Source organism: Peromyscus eremicus, chromosome 19, assembly GCF_949786415.1.
Source record: "Peromyscus eremicus chromosome 19, PerEre_H2_v1, whole genome shotgun sequence".
Classification (NCBI taxonomy): Eukaryota; Metazoa; Chordata; class Mammalia; order Rodentia; family Cricetidae; genus Peromyscus; species Peromyscus eremicus.
Window position 1 is genome coordinate 9,076,251 of NC_081435.1, and position 21,144 is coordinate 9,097,394.

Sequence of the window (21,144 nt, forward strand, 5' to 3'; positions counted from 1 at the left end):
TTCCTTCTGAGGATTTCTCAAAACAAACTATAGACATGTGTTAGAGGGCTCAACAGGTAGAAGGGTTTGAGGTCAAATCTGATAACCTAAGTTCAGTCCTCAGTATTCCTTGAAGATGGACGGAAAACACTGATATCTACAAGTTGTTCTTTACCTATGTATGCATTGTATGGCCAGTGCATGTGCATACCACACACACACACACACACACACACACACATACACACACACTTATGTATGCATTGTATGGCCAGTGCGTGTGCATACTCTCTCTCTCTCTCTCTCTCTCTCTCTCTCTCTCTCTCTCTCTCTCTCACACACACACACACACACTCACACACACATGCCTACACACACATACACAGACATGCAAATTAAATTTAAAAAATAGTAAAAAAAATTAAAAACAAATTATAACATAGCATTCTATAATTTAAGACACTTTTGACTAAAAATTTAGTCACTAATAGTAGAAAAAGTAAAATTACCTATAAATAGGCCATATTTTTTGGTATCGTGGACAGTACTTGGCACATACTCTATGTAAGATTGAGTTCCACATATAACATGTAAATATAGCAGTAAATCAAGCCGCATGTTCATGGCTCACCCTTTATTCACGGTGTTCCTTCTGAGCCTTAGTACTCACACACTTTATTTGGCTCATTATTCAGTGATATGCTGCAGCCTCTCTTATGCAGAATGCACCCAGGAGAGCAGATGCTTTATACCCCTCAGCTCTGCTTCCTCACCAAGCTGAACCTCATTCAGCTGGCTCAGCGGAAGCCCAACCTAGTAGTTTTCATAATCATTCAAATTCTTAAATTTTCTGTTCACTGATAGCTTCTATATGCCCTTGACTACCCAATGTTTAAGTGAAAAAATAGACTTGGCTTCTATATATCAGAACTTGTAACAGGAATAAATACACTTCAGACCACACTGATATGATTAGAATATATAAATAAATAGAATATCCATTGTCTAAGTAAATAATAAAGTATATTTGTACAATGAAGTGAATACCAATTGAATCACCTTTTACAGGAAAAGGAAGCATCAACTTTCAATAGACTCAGTGAAGTTACTTTGATTTTTAAATTATTTTCCTCTAATATAGATTTATGTTAGATATATGGAAATCAAACCTTTGAGTAATACCTGATTTTATGTGTGTGTCTGTGTGCCGTTCTGTTGATCTCTTTTCTAAAGCAATATAAACAATACAGTCTTACTTCCTATCCTAATGCATCATGGGGTGTCATTCCTTCATGAAGTTGGCAAACCTCCATATGAAATGGCAACATACATGCTGTACTTCTATGCTCAGACAGAAAGGTATCACACTGTTAGAATTCCTGTGGGCTTCACTCTTGTGCACTGTAGTAATTGAAAACCTTTCGGGCCTGGCATGAATTCACTTAGAAGTACAGCACAACTATAAGCTAACACACTGCAACTCATCTCACTTAGGCAAAATCAAAGTTAATCTGTTCATCAAGAGAGGAAGGAAAATGTACTGTATTTTAAGGACTAGTTTCAATGGTCAGAATGTATTCCTCAGATGTTTTGTTTTGACACAGGTTGAATCTTATAGTTCATAAATAAATTTAAAGAGAAGTTAGTAACTTAAAAGGAAAGGTTTTAGTTTTCTTATTAAAATCTGAAATATCACTCGTAGAAATGTGATGTTTAATTTTCTGGCTGGGAAACACTCACTTTCCCAGATAGCATGACTACATCAATTAACTACATATTGGTTTTTGACCAAATGAAATTCATTGTAATTTTTGTCACTGTAATGCTCAGATTATTTCTTATAATAGGTGCCCCAAATAAAAAAGTATAAAATTCTACAATTTCTTCCAGGTCACTGATGAGTATTTAAACATATTCATCAATTGTTCCCAGCAATCCCAGAGTCTAAGATCTTCAGTTGAAAGACCCCCAGCCTCCCCGCCTAACATAGCTTAGCTCAGCTGTTTTTGAATAAAGCCTGAGAGGTACTGAGGAGTTCAGTTAACGGACATGGAATAAACAGAACATTTGTGGTTAGCCACCTGGCCCCAGAGCGAGGAACTAAAAGGTCAGGAAAACACCCTGTACCCTAGACAAAAGCTAGGCGTGGCGAGCTCGGGGAGAAACCACGAGCTGACCTGGGTTTGAACCTGGCCTCATTTGAATCATCCAATCAAAACCCTGTAACCAGGCTTCTTGCTTCTGCACCCGAGCTTCGGCTGCCGGACCCTATAAAAACCCTCTGCTCCAGCCCGTGGGCGCGCCAGTCCCTTGAGCTTCTTGAGAGACTGTGTCGCCCCGGGTACCCGTGTTCCCGAATAAAGCCTCTTGCTGTTTGCATCTGATTCGTGGTCTCGGTGTGATCCTTGGGCGAGGGTCTCTCCTGAGGGAAGACTGCCTTCGTGGGGTCTTTCATTTGGGGGCTCGTCCAGGATATAGAGACCCCCTGCCTCGGGACCACCAACCCACTGTCAGGAGGTAAGTTGGCCGGCCACTGTCTGTCTTGTCCCAGTCTGTCTACTTGTCTTCCGTTTTCGTCGGGCGCCCTAATTCAGGTCTGAGTCGGTGGGGGCAGAAGGAGCTGACGAGCTCGGACTTCGCCCACCGAAACCCTGGAAGACGTTCCACGGGTCACTGAAGTCCCCTCTGGGGCACGGTTTTTCGGGGCCTCTCCCGTGTCAGAAGGATACGTGGTATTGGCAGGGGACGGAGATCGAGGTTCCTCCACATCCCCGTCTGAGTTTCTGCTTTCAGTTTTACGCCGAAGCCGCGCAGCGCGAATTTCTGTCGTCTGTCTTGTCTTTTTGTTTATCGTTACTTGTCTAACACTTCTTTATCTAGAGACCACCATGGGACAGACCGTCACCACCCCACTGAGCCTAACCATGGACCACTGGTCCGATGTTAAGGCCCGAGGAAACAATGAAGGTGTCATTGTCAAAAAGAAAAAATGGATCACCCTCTGCAAGGCCGAATGGGTCATGATGAATGTTGGCTGGCCGCGAGAAGGATCCTTTAACCTCTCTCTTATTTTACAGGTGGAGGGCAAGGTTTTTGCCCCTAATCCTTATGGACACCCCGACCAGGTCCCATACATCGCCATCTGGAGATCTCTGGTCGAAAATCCATTTCCATGGGTCAAGCCTTTCCTCCCACAGCCCCCTCCAGTCTCTGGGCCCTCTGCACCCCTCAACCCAGACTCTTCCCTTTACCCTGTGCTCCCTCACAAGGAGACTCCCAAGCCCCCTGTCCTCCCCCCAGACCCTAACTCCCCTCTCATAGATCTCCTGGCAGAGGAGCCCCCTCCCTATCAGGCTGGACCCGCTCCGCGACCCGCCGCCGCGGAGGCGGCTCCCGCCGCCGCCTCCGCGGCGGCGGCCGCATTAGCGGCCACGATCCGGCCGTTGGCAGATGCTAAGGTTTCCTCAACCAGCAGGACCTCAGATGAAGACAAGGAAGATGAGATGTCGTCCCCCATTGCCGGCCGCCTCCGCGGCCGCCGGGAGGGACCCCCTACTGAGTCCCAAGCTTTCCCACTCAGAGAAGGGCCGAACCAACAACTCCAATATTGGCCTTTCTCTGCTTCAGACCTTTACAACTGGAAACAACATAACCCCCCTTTTTCCAGGGATCCTGTGGCATTGACTAACCTGATTGAATCCATCCTGGTGACTCACAGGCCGACTTGGGACGATTGTCAGCAGCTCCTGCAGACCCTCTTAACAGTAGAGGAAAAGCAGAGAGTTTTCCTGGAGGCCCGGAAGCAGGTTCCAGGCGATGACGGGAGGCCATCCCAACTCCCGAATGTCATCGATGCGGCTTTTCCCTTGACTCGCCCTAACTGGGATTTCAATACGCCTGAAGGTAGGGAGCATCTACGTCTCTATCGCCAGTTGCTCTTAGCGGGTCTCCGAGCGGCCGCTAGAAGGCCTACCAATTTGGCTCAGGTAAGGAATGTGATACAGGGAAAGGAAGAGACACCCGCTGCATTTCTAGAAAGATTGAAGGAAGCTTATAGGATGTATACTCCGTATGATCCAGAAGATCCAGGTCAGGCTCCAGGTATTATCCTATCATTTATCTATCAGTCTAGTTCAGACATCAGAGCCAAATTGCAGCGGTTGGAGGGTTTACAGGCATTAGGGTTGCCAGACCTAGTGAAGGAAGCAGAGAAAGTATTCAATAAGAGAGAAACTCCTGAAGAGCGTGAGGAAAAGAGATGGCAGAAACAAGAAGAAAGGGATAGGAAACAGCATAGGGAGATAAAGAAAGTTCTGGCTGCCGTTGTATCTCAGGGACAGCGGAGAGAGGGAGACAGGTCAGGAGAACGAAGGAGGCCACCCCTAGATAAAGATCAATGTGCTTACTGCAAGGAGAAGGGACACTGGGCCCGAGAATGCCCCAAGAAGCCACAAGGACCCCGCCGGCCCAAGCCCAAGACTGTGGACCTCCTTAGTTTGGAGGACTAGGGGGGTCGAGGCCAGGAGCCCCCCCCCTGAGCCTAGGATAACCCTCAAGATCGGGGGGCAGCCCGTGACCTTCCTGGTTGATACTGGTGCCGAACATTCAGTCCTAACTCATGCCGGAGTGCCTCTTAGCCGGCATTCTGCACTGGTGCAGGGGGCAACTGGAAACAAGAGATATTATTGGACTATCGAGAGAAAAGTCCAACTGGCTTCAGGGCAAGTAACTCACTCCTTTCTGCACATACCTGAATGCCCCCATCCGCTGTTAGGACGGTACCTACTAACCAAATTAAAAGCGCAAATCTATTTTGATGAGAAGGGACCGAGGGTCACGGGTCCTAAAGGGAACCCTCTACAAATCCTTGTCCTCAATTTAGAGGAAGAATACCGTTTGTTTGAGTCAGAACCCCCGGCGAAATCACCTGAGGAGCTACAGAACTGGTTGAGAGAGTTTCCTCACGCCTGGGCAGAGACTGGGGGCCTGGGGTTGGCACGCGATCAGCCACCGCTGATGATCTCATTAAAGGCCTCCGCGACCCCCGTTTCAATCAGACAATACCCAATGTCACGGGAAGCTCATGAGGGAATCAAACCCCATATCCGGAGGCTCCTGGACCAAGGGGTGCTGAAGCCCTGTCAGTCCCCATGGAACACCCCTCTCTTGCCTGTTAGGAAACCGGGGACAGGGGACTACAGGCCAGTCCAGGATTTGAGAGAGGTCAATAAGCGGGTGGAGGACATACACCCCACGGTGCCTAACCCCTATAACCTTCTGAGCACCCTTCCGCCGACTCACGTCTGGTACACTGTACTAGACCTGAAGGATGCTTTTTTCTGTATAAGGCTACACCCTCAGAGTCAATTACTGTTCGCTTTCGAATGGAGGGACCCTGAACAAGGGCTCTCGGGACAACTCACCTGGACTCGGCTCCCTCAGGGCTTCAAGAACAGCCCAACCCTCTTTGATGAGGCCCTGCATGCAGATTTGGCCGGGTTCCGGGTCGAGCACCCGACCCTGACTCTGCTCCAGTACGTGGATGACCTACTTCTGGCAGCCAGAAGTTGGACCGAGTGCCTGGAGGGCACTCGGGCCTTACTGGCCAGACTTGGACAGAAGGGTTATAGAGCCTCGGCCAAGAAAGCTCAAATATGCCGAGATAAGGTTACCTACCTGGGCTACACCCTGAGCGGGGGGCAAAGGTGGCTAACAGAAGCAAGGAAGGAGACGATAATCTCCATTCCCCCTCCTCAGAACCCCCGCCAAGTTCGAGAGTTCCTGGGTACGGCTGGGTACTGCCGCCTTTGGATTCCTGGCTTTGCCGAACTGGCAGCCCCATTATACCCCCTCACTAAACCAGGGGCCATGTTCCAATGGGAAGAGGAGCATCAGAAAGCATTCCAACAGATCAAGAAGGCCTTACTTGAGGCCCCGGCTCTGGGTCTGCCAGATCTTACCAAACCCTTTGAACTGTTTATAGATGAGAACTCGGGCTTTGCTAAAGGGGTGCTGGTGCAAAGACTGGGACCTTGGAGGAGACCTGTGGCGTACTTGTCCAAGAAGTTGGACTCGGTGGCTACAGGATGGCCTCCATGCCTCCGCATGGTAGCAGCCATCGCCGTCCTACTTAAGGACGCCGGGAAATTGACCCTGGGCCAGCCCCTGACCGTGCTGGCCTCTCATGCTGTGGAGGCCCTGGTCCGACAACCACCGGACAGATGGCTTTCCAACGCCAGAATGACTTATTACCAGGCCTTACTCTTGGACTCGGATTGAGTCACCTTCGGACCAGTAGGCTCCCTTAACCCCGCCACCTTGCTGCCACTACCTAGTCCCTCTGTAGAACATGACTGCCTCCAGATTCTAGCTGAGGCACATGGCACCCGCCCTGACCTGACGGATCAGCCGCTCAAGAATCCAGACGTCGTCTGGTATACAGATGGGAGCAGTTTCCTGGAAGGAGGAGAGCGCAAGGCCGGAGCAGCCGTCACCACCGAGTCCGAAGTAATATGGGCCTCGGCACTCCCGCCTGGGACCTCGGCCCAGCGAGCGGAATTGATCGCTCTCACCCAAGCTCTCCGGATGGCAGAAGGTAAGAAGCTTACTGTGTATACAGACAGCAGATACGCCTTCGCCACTGCACATGTCCATGGTGAAATTTACAGACGAAGAGGACTGCTGACATCGGCGGGGAAGGAGATCAAAAACAAAAAGGAAATCCTGGACCTCCTAAAGGCCCTATTCCTTCCGCTTCAGCTCAGTATTGTCCATTGTCCAGGACACCAGAAGGGGGACTCTCAGGTAGCTAGAGGGAATCGCCTGGCGGATTTGACCGCCCAGACAGCGGCCTCCCAGCCGGCAGGAGATAGCCAGTTGATGGCTATACAGGAAACCCTGGAGCCTCCTCAATCCAAGAGAGAGCCCATGCCATACAGCCCCGAGGATCATGAGCAGGCAAAGAAAATGGGGGCGGATTGGGACTCTCAGAGGCAAGCCTATATGCTAGGGAACCGGATGGTCATGCCAACCTCCCATACCCGATATATGCTGAGGTTCCTTCATGCGCTGACCCATTTGAGCAAGAATAAAATGAAGACCCTACTGGACAATGAAAATACTGGGACTGTGCTATTAAACCAGGACCGGGTGCTTCAGCAGGTATCTTCCACCTGCCCAGCCTGTACTCAGGTCAATGCAGGAAAGATTCATCTAAACAAAGGGGCTCGTCAACGAGGGCATCGCCCAGGTGTACATTGGGAAATAGACTTCACAGAAATTAAACCCAGACTCTATGGGTACCGGTACCTCCTGGTCTTCGTGGACACCTTTTCAGGATGGATTGAGGCATTTCCAACCAAGAATGAAACGGCTAACGTGGTAACAAAGAAACTGTTGGAAGAGATCTTCCCCAGGTATGGGATGCCTCATATATTGGGGTCGGACAACGGGCCTGCCTTCGTTTCTCTGGTAAGTCAGAAAGTGGCCAAATTATTGGGGGTTAATTGGAAACTCCATTGCGCATACCGCCCCCAGAGTTCAGGACAGGTAGAGCGAGCTAATAGGACAATTAAGGAGACTTTAACCAAATTAACGCTTGCAACTGGCACTAGAGATTGGGTGCTCCTATTCCCTTGGCTCTTTACCGAGCCCGGAATACTCCTGGGCCGCACGGCCTAACCCCTTTTGAAATTCTATATGGGGCCCCACCTCCAGTCATGAAATTTCTCCATCCTGATATCTCCTCTTTTGCCACCAGCACCACTTTAGAGGCACATCTACAGGCCCTCCAGCTGGTGCAGAAGGAGATCTGGAAACCCTTGGCTAAAGCCTACCGAGAGCAGCTGGACAAGCCGGTGGTCCCCCACCCTTTCCAGATTGGGGACTCCGTTTGGGTCCGGCGCCACCAGACTAAGAATCTAGAGTCACGGTGGAAGGGGCCCTACACTGTCTTGCTGACCACCCCCACTGCACTCAAGGTCGACGGGATTGCTGCATGGATCCACGCCTCTCATGTGAAGGCTGCTGGGGAGACCGACCCAGCAGGATCCAAAGAATCAGCATGGACAGTGTACCGCACACAGAACCCCCTAAAAATAAGGTTGGCCCGCGGCTCCTCTTCCTCCCCCTCTTCTTGCTCTCTGTCTACCCCCAGGGGACTAGGGCGGCAGAGAGCCCGCACCTAGTCAAGAAACTCACTTGGCAGGTCATCTCACAAACTGGGGAAACGGTCTGGCAGACGACAGCCCTTCATACCCCCTTTACATGGTGGCCCCCCCTAACCCCTGACTTCTGCCAGTTGGCATTGAATTCGGGACTCTGGGGGGTTGAGGGCATTAAGCTTGATGCCTTAAACTCCTCCACCCACCCGGGGGGGGGGGTGCATTGGCCAGATCCGGGATGCCGTCACCCTCAAGCAAGATGTAGATTCGCCCAGTCGGACTTTTATGTCTGTCCGGGGGATGGGAGGGGCTGGGCCCTCGCCAAGAAATGCGGGGGGGAAGGAGATTTCTTCTGCGCCCAATGGGGCTGCGAGACCACTGGCGCAGCATATTGGAGTCCTAGCTCCAGCTGGGACCTGATCCAGACCAATAGAGGTTTCAGGAAGGCTACAGGCGGGGGGTCTTGCTCAGCTGGGTCCACCGAGGTCAGCCGATTCGAGCCCGGGCTCTCACTCCCCCTAAATATAACTTTCACTGGCCCGGGGAAGGCTGATAGAAACTGGCAACGGGGGCGCACTTGGGGGCTCAGGTTATATGAAACCGGATATGATCGGGGCGTAAGATTCACTATCAAACTTAAGATTGAGGAGGCCTCCACCCCTATAGGCCCCAATCAGGTTCTCTCTGACCAGAAGCGCCCCTCCTTACCTGTTCCAGCACCCCCGAAGATTACCCCTCGACCCGGTTCGATTACCAGCCCAGGTATAACTCCGGCCACTACCAAACCGCCCCGGCCAGGAACCGGAGACCGGCTCTTGGGTCTGCTAGCAGGGGCTTACCAGGCCTTAAATGTAACCTACCCAAATAGAACGCAAGAATGTTGGCTATGTCTGGTTTCCCAACCTCCCTACTACGAGGGGATAGCAACCCAGGGTAATTATACTAACACTCACAGTCCCCCTCCGAGCCAATGTCTAGGGACAGCCCAACATAAGCTCACAATCTCAGAGGTGTCAGGACAAGGACTATGTCTAGGGAGCGTCCCCCGCACCCACCAACACCTGTGTAACCGCACCCTATCCATAAGCGCTGTCTCTGGTTATGTCACCGGCCCTAATGGTACCTATTGGGCATGTAATACTGGGCTCACCCCCTGCGTTTCAGCCTCAGCCCTCAATGCTACCTCTGATTTTTGTGTGCTCATCGAGTTATATCCAAAGATTGTTTACCATACACCAGAGGAGATTTACCCACACTTTGAGTTGAGACCCTATCGATATAAGAGAGAGCCGGCGTCTCTCACTCTGGCCCTATTATTGGGGGGGCTGACTATGGGAGGAATTGCAGCCGGGGTAGGGACAGGCACCACCGCCCTAATGGAAACCCAACAATTTAGACAGCTCCAAGCGGCCATGAATCAGGACATTCGGGACCTAGAGGAATCAGTAAGCGCCTTAGAAAAATCGCTGACCTCCCTCTCTGAAGTAGTGCTCCAGAACAGAAGGGGACTCGACATTCTATTCTTACAGGAGGGAGGGTTGTGTGCCGCCCTTAAAGAGGAATGTTGCTTCTATGCGGATCATACTGGGGTGGTAAGAGATAGCATGGCTAAGTTGAGAAAACGATTAGAACAGAGACAAAAATTCTTTGAAGAGCAACAGGGATGGTTTGAAGGATGGTTCAGAAGGTCCCCCTGGCTCACCACCCTCATTTCCACCCTTCTGGGACCCCTTCTGATTCTATTACTCCTCTTGACGTTTGGGCCCTGTATCCTAAGTAGACTTGTCCAATTTATCAGGGAACACGTCTCTATTGTTCAGACTTTGGTATTAACCCAGCAATACCAAAGGCTCAACCAGATGGAACTCGAGTCACGTCACCAATCTTCCCCATGAATGGAGGATTCCATTCCTGAGATAAGAAAATGGGGGAATGAAAGACCCCCAGCCTCCCCGCCTAACATAGCTTAGCTCAGCTGTTTTTGAATAAAGCCTGAGAGGTACTGAGGAGTTCAGTTAACGGACATGGAATAAACAGAACATTTGTGGTTAGCCACCTGGCCCCAGAGCGAGGAACTAAAAGGTCAGGAAAACACCCTGTACCCTAGACAAAAGCTAGGCGTGGTGAGCTCGGGGAGAAACCACGAGCTGACCTGGGTTTGAACCTGGCCTCATTTGAATCATCCAATCAAAACCCTGTAACCAGGCTTCTTGCTTCTGCACCCGAGCTTCGGCTGCCGGACCCTATAAAAACCCTCTGCTCCAGCCCGTGGGCGCACCAGTCCCTTGAGCTTCTTGAGAGACTGTGTCGCCCCGGGTACCCGTGTTCCCGAATAAAGCCTCTTGCTGTTTGCATCTGATTCGTGGTCTCGGTGTGATCCTTGGGCGAGGGTCTCTCCTGAGGGAAGACTGCCTTCGTGGGGTCTTTCACAGTTAGTCACACAGACAGAAAATTCTACAGCAGAAAACGCTGAGTCTTTTGAGAATTATGTGAAACTTATTTAAGATGATAAAACTGAAGTGACAAATACTGTATACATTTTGGGGACACGTGTTTGTTATCCAGGTGTTACAGAGGTGGAAGGAGGGGATTCTGAGTTCCTGGACAACAGGGTTCCTGCAGGTACCAGGCAGGGATGTGAACCTGTGAAGAGAAAAGATTGAAAAGCTGGTACAGATTGACATCATCAACTTGGATCACACTTCAGGGAACCTAATGTCAGGTGGTTCATTGTCAGATATTCAAAACACAGTGCAATTTTGGAAAGGATTTCTAGGCAACAATTAGTCCAATTCCGGGTCCACAATGAATTTTCAGGTGTGATTACATAGAAACATGTAGAGTGTGTTCTATAGCTAAAAGGTCTAGAATCCAGTGTGGTCTCTGAGCAATAACATATAGGTCAGCAGACCATAACATATATGTGACATCTCCCCTAAGGGTCGGTAACAGGCTAGCGAGGGAAGAGTCTGGGGTAATCATTAGGAGAATCTGGGTGAAGTCAGCCTCTATAGTAAAGGCAGATGAGGTCTGCCTCCACAGATAGCAAAAAGATCACCAGATTGTTCACAAAATCCACTCCCATTCTTCTGGGCGGTTGAAAAAAAAAAGGTGTTTTATCTCCTCCATTGAGAAGAGGCCCCTGTGTGTTTAACACCTCTGGTGTTTCTTTTCTTTTCGGTTTTTCTTTTTCTTTTTCTTTTTCTTTTTAGTTTTAGTTTTTTTGAGACAGGGCTTCTCTGTGTAGCTTTGCGCCTTTCCTGGAACTCACTCTGTAGTCCAGGCTGGCCTGGAAATCACAGAGATCCTCCTCCCTCTGCCTCCAGAGTGCTGGGATTAAAGGCATGTGCCACCACTGCCTGGCTTCCCCTGGTGTTTCTTAATGCTTCTTTGTGAATACAAGGACCTCTAGGCCCCCAACACCTGGCCACCCTAGGCTATATGTTGAGATCTCATCTCAGAAGAGAAGGGGAAGGAGAAAGAAAAAGATGGTGGAGAAGGAGGAGAATGGGAAGGAAGAACAGGAGGAGGAAAAGAAAGGAAAAGAGAGAGAAGGAAGAGGAAGGAGGAAAAAGAGGGGGAAAAAAGCAGGAGTGGAGGAAGAAGAAGGGGAGGGGGAGGGTAGTAGTCGCTGACACACACTGCAGTGGTCAAAGAAAGAAACAAAATTACTGCATCATTACAAAGCACATTTTAAAGGTACAGAGATAGGATTCCATGTAATTCACTTCTTGGCCAAAGTGGTCAATGTGAATCCTCAAAGTCCCCAGGCTGTTGCAAAGACTATAGGTTGCTCACTACACTCTGAGAGCAGGCCCCCAATGCTGAAGACAATATCTACACAACGCACTCACTGACCATAGAGAAGGTGTGCTGGTGACTACATAGAACCTTCACCCCATTCCAGTGTCTTTGGTACAGGAGGTATTCTGCACCATACCAGAAAAGAAACATAAACACTAAGCCAGTCACAAACCTGTTGATGTAACCGTCTTACTAAATAAGAAACACAGAGCCAATGCAAAGATGAAAGCCCAAGAGGTCAGAGCGATAGGTAAGAGCTAAAAACCTTACCCTTCACTGCCGCTGCTATTTTCCTCAGCAAGAGACCTACTTCCTGTCTGTTTGTCTTTTTTATAGACTTTCTATTCTGCCTTCTCATTGGTTGTAAACCCATCCACATTACCTCCTCGTCACTGCCTGTCTGTAGAGACCTCCAGGTCTTCTATGGTTGGTATTGAGATTAAAGGCATGTGTCTCCATGCTGGCTGTATCCTTGAACACACAGAGATCCCCTTAGCTCTGCCTCCCAAGAGCTGGGATTAAAGGTGTGCACCACCACAGCCCAGTTTCTGCTATGGCTTGCTATTAGCTCTGACCCCCAGGCAACTTTATTTATTAACATATGAATAAAATCACATTTCAGTACAATTAAAATATCACCATACAAACCCTTTTATCTAAGATGCTGTTCTGCTTGCAATATGTGCTACTGTTCTAAAAAATAAATTAAAATAAAAAAGTAGGAATAAAATGATTTCTAGCGACATTCTCCTATACTCATAGGTTATAGATCAGTGCCTTGCTCAATTATCATTAGAAAAGCTTCCTTTTGCAGCAGACAGAAACAAATACAGAGAACCCACAGCCAAACATAATGTAGACAATTGAAAGACTTTGGAACACTCAGTCCTAAATGTCTCCATCAAATCCCTTCTTTTGGGTCTCAGGGGACCCTGGAGAAAAGGAAACAGAAATAGTATAAGAGCAAGGGGAGATGGAGGATACTAAGAAGGCCCTTTAATCAACATGAGTAAAGCTCATATGAACTCCCAAAGACTGAGCCAGCATGCACAGGGCCTGCATGGCATGGTCTATATCAAGCCCTTTGTGCATATATTATGGCTTCCAGTTTAATGTTTTTATGGGATTCTTGAGAGGGCAGATGGGATTCTTGAGTGGATCTCTGATTCTTATGTCTTCTCTTGGGTTCTTTTCCTTTAGTTGTTTGTTTATTATGTCCAATTCTGATATTTTTGTTTTATATTTTCATATAATATTATGTTGCACATTATATTATATTATGTTGTATTATGTTATTATCCCTTAGAAGCCTGTTTGTTTACTAATGAGAGACAGAAGAGAGTGTATCTGGATGGCAGGGGAGGTGGGGAGGACATAGAAGGAGTAGAGACAGGGGCAACCATTATCAGGATAAATTATATGAGAAAAAATATATTTTCAATAAAATAAAAAAGTAAAACACACATGAAGAACTTGAATCAAATATTTCTGGTAGGAAAACATTCTAGAACAGAAGAATGCTTTTTTTGACATTTCTATGAACCAAAATAACACAGGTTAAATAGAAAAGTCAAAATTCAAAGGATGTCTATTATCTTTTAAATTAAATGAATTCCTAATAAAATATATCATCTCATGAATACCATTTCTTGTTTATATTTTATTTATGTATTGTTGTTTCATATTCCATCCTGTATATAAGTGTTTGTATGTGGAGCAGATGGGTAGGGTGGGTCTGTGCAGGTTTCTATATTCATAGGTATGTGAGTGTACTTGTAAAGAGTGGATATTATAGAGTGTTCTGCTCTATGGTGCTCTGGATTAGTCTCTTCAGACAGTGTCTCTCCTTGGACTTGAAGGTTGCCGATTTTCATATTGACTGGGGGCCAGCATGCACTGTATATCCTTCTTCCTCTTCTTGTGTCTCTGGTTGTAGACATGCACTGTCACACCTAACATTTTTTAAACTGGTGCTGGTAATCCTAGCTTCTCCTGTTTGTTGGTAAGTGCTATAAACCTACTGGGCTATTGCTGGAAGTCTGTTTTTAATATTTCAAGCATGTTTTCACAAACAATGATTTATTGAGTCAAAAAAATCACATATTTCAACAAAAAAAAATACATGAAAAATATAGGAGACAAAATAGCTGAATGAAAGGCAATTAGGAAAAATAAGATAGTCTTGTTTGGAGATTAAAAACTGAGGAAACAAACATGGTGTTCCTGGGCTTATTTTCTCTTTGTATACAAGGATAATTTCTTTAGAACATTTGTGACACACAGTAACATACCCCTCACCAATGTTGACACTGTTTTAACCACAATGAAATTTTATCTGTGAATACTGAGAGAGTAAACCCATTTTAAAGCAGTAATTTTGAGCAACCACTAGTGATTATACTTGAAGTGTTCCGCACATACAGTCAAAATGATATACGCTGAAAAACGTGGAAAATCTTTCACATCTATTTTCTCCATTCTTTCAAATCCACTCAGATTTGCAGCAAGGATCAACATATTAAAATTTATATTTATTTCAAATTTACCATTTACTAAATTTCTTTATGAAAATCTTAATTTAAAGTAATTTTCCTCCAACTTATAATTTATCCCAAATCATAATGATTCTCTATAGAAACCCTTCCTATATATCAGATACCAAAAAAGCACCTAGCAGTTGAAGAGTATATTCTCCACCTTTGTCCTCAAGTCCCCAGCTGCAGATCTACTGAAGGATTTTAAGAGTGGCATGACATAATGATACTAACTCAATGGGTGGTAATCCGGGGAACTCTGTAGGGAAGAAGTCCCAGTTATGGTTGTTATTGCATGAAACTCACACAAAGCCAGAACAATAAAACAGGATGCATGAGTTTTGTCAAGGGCTTGTCCACAGGAATATTTAGCACAAATTCTGAGATTTTGGTTATCCAGCCTTCACATTCCCAGTCCAGAATGTCTTTGTCTAAACAATTCTCACGCTTGTCCAGACCCAGGCAAGAGAATCCTTCAGTTTGTAGAAGAGGAAGATAAAGAAAAATAGTGTGTATGTGTGTGTATGTGTGTGTGTGTGTGTGTATGTTGTATGTGTGCGTGTGTATGTGTGTGTGTATGAGTGTGTGTGTGTGTGTGTTAGTTCTTTATATTTAATCCTTTTACATTCATGGCTAACCCAGAGTTTTATAATGCCTCCAAGAAGAGTAAATGGACATGAGGACATTTGCCACTAATGATGTGGAGAACACTCTTCTTTATGAATATATAAAGGAAAATTCCTATCAGATTGAAATATTACCATGGTAGGAGTGATCTTGGTCTTGTCTCATGCACATTCTGTAAACATAATTCTGCATGTGTATCAGTGTATAGCCAATTTCCAGAACTTGTGTCTTGATGCCTCTTTCCTAATCTTATATGTATTATATGACTTTATATCTTTGCCTTTTTTCCATTCAAATGGATCTGAGCACAAAATCAGAAGATGGAATTCAATTTACTTTGTTCTGTCAAATTCTCATGTTGTAACATCTAGGGACTTAGTTGACACATTAAATGAGAAGAGAGAGAAAAAATGGAACAGGAAAAATATAATATGAATGTGTTATGGATGCAAAAGCACACTTAATATCTATAAAAATCTGTGGGGCATACATGAGCTACACAAATGGAGCTGAGAGGAAGTTAGCTCAAGATGTTTATGCTGAGATAAGATACAAAGATCAGGAGATGATGTCAGTGCATAAACAGCTTCTAAACAAGGAAATGAGTATAGGGTGACCTTTAAAATGACTGGTTGGTTCCTTCCACCCCCTCCTAGGGTTCTGAGGGTTTTTTGCTGTAAAAGAGGCTTACTGCCTGACAATAAAGGAGTTCTTGCTTGACTTGACTCCCCACTGTGTCTGGTTGTCTCCAGGTAAGAGGGAGGCTGGGAAAAGGGTTTGAGGTGCACTTACCTTTCCTCTGTTCCAGGCCACCTCTTCAGAGGTGACCTAAGTTCCCCGCGGGGTGGGGCAAGACCCCACAAAAATCATATGGCATTTATGTAATACAAATGTATGTACTCAATAATTATATTTTATCATATTTTTTAACATTGTTCTTTATTATGCAGTTATCTCACAGAGTTTTAGGTGGAGCAAACATCAGAAAGATCATCTGATCCTGCAGACTTTAATTATTAAATAAATAATATTTAATTTTAATTTAGGGAAATATACATTTTGAGTAACAAAAGGAATAAATGGGCTCTCCCTTCATGTAAAAAAATATATAACCTCAGTGAAATATCAGTATATGGCTAATATATTGCAGTTTTGTAATCTCACATAAATATATTTAACAACTTGCTAAGTTCTTTAGAACCTTGATCCTCTCCAGTTGTTTCAAATTGTATTTCAAAAATATAAGATAAAACATATATATGCATAATCTATCAACTTTCTTTGTATCTCGTTTTTTACATAGCAGAAATACGATGTGTTTGCAAGTAGTGCCATCTGTCTCATACTCTCCTTCATTTGTACAATAATAGTAAAAAATAACAGATAAACTATAAAGCTCTTCCTTGCATCCTATTGGATTTGGCTAGGTCAGACATCTAATGCTTGTAAGATACCTTATGTTTTTTTTTCCAGTGAAAACTTCTTCAATTTGAGCCATTTGTTATGTACAAATCAAAATAAATTCTACAACTGAAAAGAAAGAAAATCAATTTTATGAGAAACAGTGCTTGTACTCAATAAGTTTTGATCTATCTCTTAAATAAGATTTTTCTCTTCTTACAACCTTAGGTTAAAATATTTTAAAGCAAAGGTAATATTTTTATTTTTATGGCCCACTGAATTTAATTAGGATTTCCAGTACATAAAAGTTCAGTACATATGTACTCCCAGAGATTAAAACAATTGTTTTAGATATCTATTCTTAACTTCCTGTAAGTCACTTTTATTTTCATTTCACAATTCAAAATCTATCAGGATATTACTGCTGGAATAGGTGTATATCGCAGCAAGACAATGCTTGCCTTACCCCTGTCAGGCTCTGCATTTAGCCCATAAAATCATGAAATTAGTTATCTCTTTAATTAATTAAATTATTCATTTTAAGTTGGGAAAACACAGGTAGAAGCCCTAAACATTAACTTTCATGTTGTTGGTTTTTTTTCTTATAATTCATGGAAAACCATTATTAAATATGTTCTCATCAAGTAAGTAAATTTTACTTCTTTTTTTGTTTGTTTGTTTTTCGAGACAGGATTTCTTCATGCAGTTTTGGTTCCTGTCCTGAATCTCGCTCTGTAGACCAGGCTGACCTTGAACTCACAGAGATCTGCCTGCCTCTGCCTCCCGAGTGCTGGGATTAAAGACCTGTGCCACCGTGCCCAGCGATTTTACTTCTTAGGGAGAAAAACAACAAAAAAGAATGAGAATGGAAGGAATGAAATGTCTAGAAATAAGTTTATGACATATGCACGAGCACTCAAGTACACCAAACTGTAAATGCATGGAGACATTGACAGTCGGGATGGAGGATGGACAGCAGAGGCTACAAGTCAGTTAGAAGGGATAAACCGGGTGAGATGCTACAGAGTACAGTAGGCAACAATCAAATGGAATTTAAATCCTGAGAAAAGCTAGGTGAAATTTTCCTGACTAAACTTATTGCAATTCTCTAGCATTGCACAAAATGTTCAATTGCCTAAATTTGTTCTAATCTAGAAAAATATCAAAGCTGTTAACTAATCAGAACCTAATGTTTCCATAATGACACTTTATAAGAGCTATTTTCTACCTTATTGCTCCAAAAAAAATTGAATTACATATATTTAGCAGCTTCCTGAGTTCTTCAGAAATATCTTGATCATCTCATCTTGCTGTTTAAAACTGTACTACAAAAAATAAAATAAAATAAAAAATGAATAAAAATAAAAGCAAGGAATAAACAGCAAGTAAGACAAAGGAAACTTTAAAATATGATTCATTTTCTCATGAGATTAATGGCATTAACTGAAAATCATTCTGAGTTTATTTTAATCTTATTTCACTTAATAATTGTTTTGGGCAATTGTATGATAAAATACATTCCAAAGGATCTAGAAAAGAATGCAAGAAGTTTGTAATATTGAAGTTACAACATCTCTTACTTTCTCTGCCTCCAAATTTACAGAGACTTAAATACTTTAGGCCCTTGAAGTACCTAGAATTATTATCTGGAATGTTTCCTATATAATGTTTTACTATGAACAAGTTCTATTTCAAAGGCTTTTTCTCAATAAATAGCCATATATCTGAGAATTGACTGAGATAATGCAATGCAAACTTTCTAAAGATTTGGATGAAATGGTGTTCTCTTGAACTATCAAATACAAATTACACAGTAGTATAAAGACCATATTTCTTCATGAACTAGCAAGAAACATTTTAAGGACAAATGTCCAGTCCAAAAAGTACAGGATGATTAGCACTATCAAATCAACACACTGAAATGCTAGAACCATCTACTTGGATGACTTCTGACAATATATACAGTGATGCCTAAAGGTTTTATTTTCCTTATAGGAAACAACATTTTTTTTTTTTTTTTTTTGGTTTTTCGAGACAGGGTTTCTCTGTGTAGCTTTGCACCTTTCCTGGGACTCACTTGGTAGCCCAGGCTGGCCTCGAACTCACAGAGATCCGCCTGCCTCTGCCTCCCGAGTGCTGGGATTAAAGGCGTGTGCCACCACCACCTGGCCAACATTTTTTTTTTTTTAAAAGGCTATTCGAACAGTTATGAAAGCTTCTTTAAATAACATGTGAAAGTTTTATTAAAGAGGACAATTTGGTTATCTGATATTCTTGATAAATCAGAATCAAATGCAGGAAGAGAACAACATTAAATGAAAGCTGACTATAATTTTGGAAGTGGAGAGAAACAGGTGGAACTGAGCATAATGAAGAGGATGTTTGCTATGGGATCAGAGAGCTCCAACAGTTAATGAAGCTACAGAAATAAGTAATTTTTAGAGAAGGCAAACCATGCTAAAGATCATGGACTGTTGACTCTGAAAATATTCTGTAGAATTCACTCTGAAAAATTAAAATTGCTAGTCATTACCTAATAATTTAGTTATAATTATATTATGCTATTATTCTATATTTAGAAACAGGAATTTTTAGGAACAAGAAAATCACACGCACATAAGCATATGCAAAAGCATATACACACAAGGATATGTCTATATATATGTATGTATACACACACAAAATATGCAAATAAATGTTTATTCAAAAGCATATACATACAAAAATGGGCACACACACACACACACACACACACACACACACACACAAACACAACTATCTACATTTAGTAACAGGGCCCAATATGACTTTTCTAGTTGAAACAACTCAATGACTAAAGACTTGTAGACTCAGCTCTAATATTCACAATAAAAATTATGAACAAGTAGAAAATCTGTAAATTTCCAAGAAATTCTCATAAAATTAACATAGCAGAAAAAAAACTGTGGGATAGTGAGTCCCTAGAATCAAAAAACGAAGCTGCCAAAGTGGATCAGAAATTTCTGGAACCATGAATTCACACGGACACTATGTGCTTCTTGATGAGACAGTGTAGCTTCCAAAGAGGACATATGTATGTATCCTAATTTGCTTTCTATTGATTTGATAAACATCATTAACCAAAGCAATGCAGGAAGAAAAGAGGTTTTTTTTTTGACTTAATGTTTTGACCACAGATCAATATTGAGGGAAGTCAGGGCAGGAGATCAAGGAAGGAATCTAGAAGCAGGAACTGAAGCAGAGACTATGGAGAAGTGCAGCTCCCTGGCTTTCTTCCCATGGCTTGCTCAACTTGTGTTTTCATATATTTCAAGATCACATGACACCTCCCAGAGTGGGCAAGGTAGTCCCTCATCAACCATAAATCAGCACAATAACCTACAGTCATGACTATAGGTCAATAAGAAGAAGGCAATTCCTCAACTAAAATTTCTTCTCAGATATGTCTAAGTGTGTGTCAAGTTAACAAAAACCATTTCAACAAACATTTCAAATATGTACTCCAGAAATGCTGCCATCCCTCGTGGGTAAGATGCAAGAAAGCTTCTACTACAGTACTAGTCAAAGGCAGAGGGGAAGGATCATTGGATATCCTAATGGAAGAGTCTCCAGGGCCAGAGACTGATCTCTAGGGAAAAAAAAATTAACTTCAACTTATTATACCTGACAACTAGCACTTGATAAGTATCAATACCTTCATCTTTCTCATATGGAGGAAAATAAAATTTAAGAGACATTATTGAAAGTCATAAACCAGAATCATGCTAATAACAGTCATGTATAAAACGAAAAATTTCTCAGAAATCAACCACTAGCCACTTGGCACTCCCTAGGCCCTGTGGGAACTTGAAGGGCAAACATCGCTGGGGCACTGTTATGGTGAGCAAGCACAGGATGGGAAAGAGAGAAAGAAAGGCAGAACAATTCATTTGCTGGGAAAAGGAGCTTGTCTGAAGAGGTCAGGGTGGTGAGGAACCAGCTGACATGGATGGCCTGCTTGCCACCAGGGGTGATGGTGATGTCTGTTTCAGCTGCTTGCCAGGGGCAATGCCTTGGTCAGTGGTCCCAATGAAGCTGGGGAGTCTGAGTTAATGTCTGTGGCTCCTGTTACCACCAAGGACCCTATGGAGACCCAGAGTCTGGGCTACCACCTGTGACCGTGTTTGTGTCTGAAAGATATGCCCACACAAGGTCCATGCTTAATCTAAGCGTCCTGCACTTTGGACAATGGTGATATCTGTCCCAAATTGCTGCTAGGGGGCCAGGTCTGGGTCCATGGCCCTCCTGAGGCTGGGTTCTGAGTTGACTTCAGTGGCTCCTGTTGTCACCTAGGGCCATGCAGAGTCCCACAGTCTGGGCCAACACTGAAGGCCGTCTCAGTCTTTGAGGGTCAAGCTGCTTGTGATGCCTTACAGACCTGGGTGGCCTGTGCTGCCTCCAGAGATCATGGTGTCATGACCTGAACTGTGGCTGAGGGCCATTATAGGTCCATGGCCCTACTGCATGTTGTTGATGTCCATGGCTTCTGTTACCATGAGCACCTGGATGCTCAGGGTCTGAGCTACCATCTAGAGATATGTCTGGGTCCATGATCCTATGAACATCTGAGTCTGTTTTGACATCTGTGGATTGTGTTA

At 44.2% G+C, this 21,144-nt stretch overlaps 1 protein-coding gene across 1 annotated transcript; it reads left to right on the top strand.

The window, feature by feature from the left end:
- Window positions 1–2,867: 2,867 nt before the first annotated feature.
- Window positions 2,868–20,664, top strand: LOC131896114 (uncharacterized). The gene is given in 6 exon segments (XM_059246698.1): window positions 2,868–3,173; window positions 3,333–3,437; window positions 3,474–4,505; window positions 4,507–7,615; window positions 7,618–7,994; window positions 20,539–20,664. Coding segments are annotated over 6 exon segments (5,055 nt in total).
- Window positions 20,665–21,144: the final 480 nt, after the last annotated feature.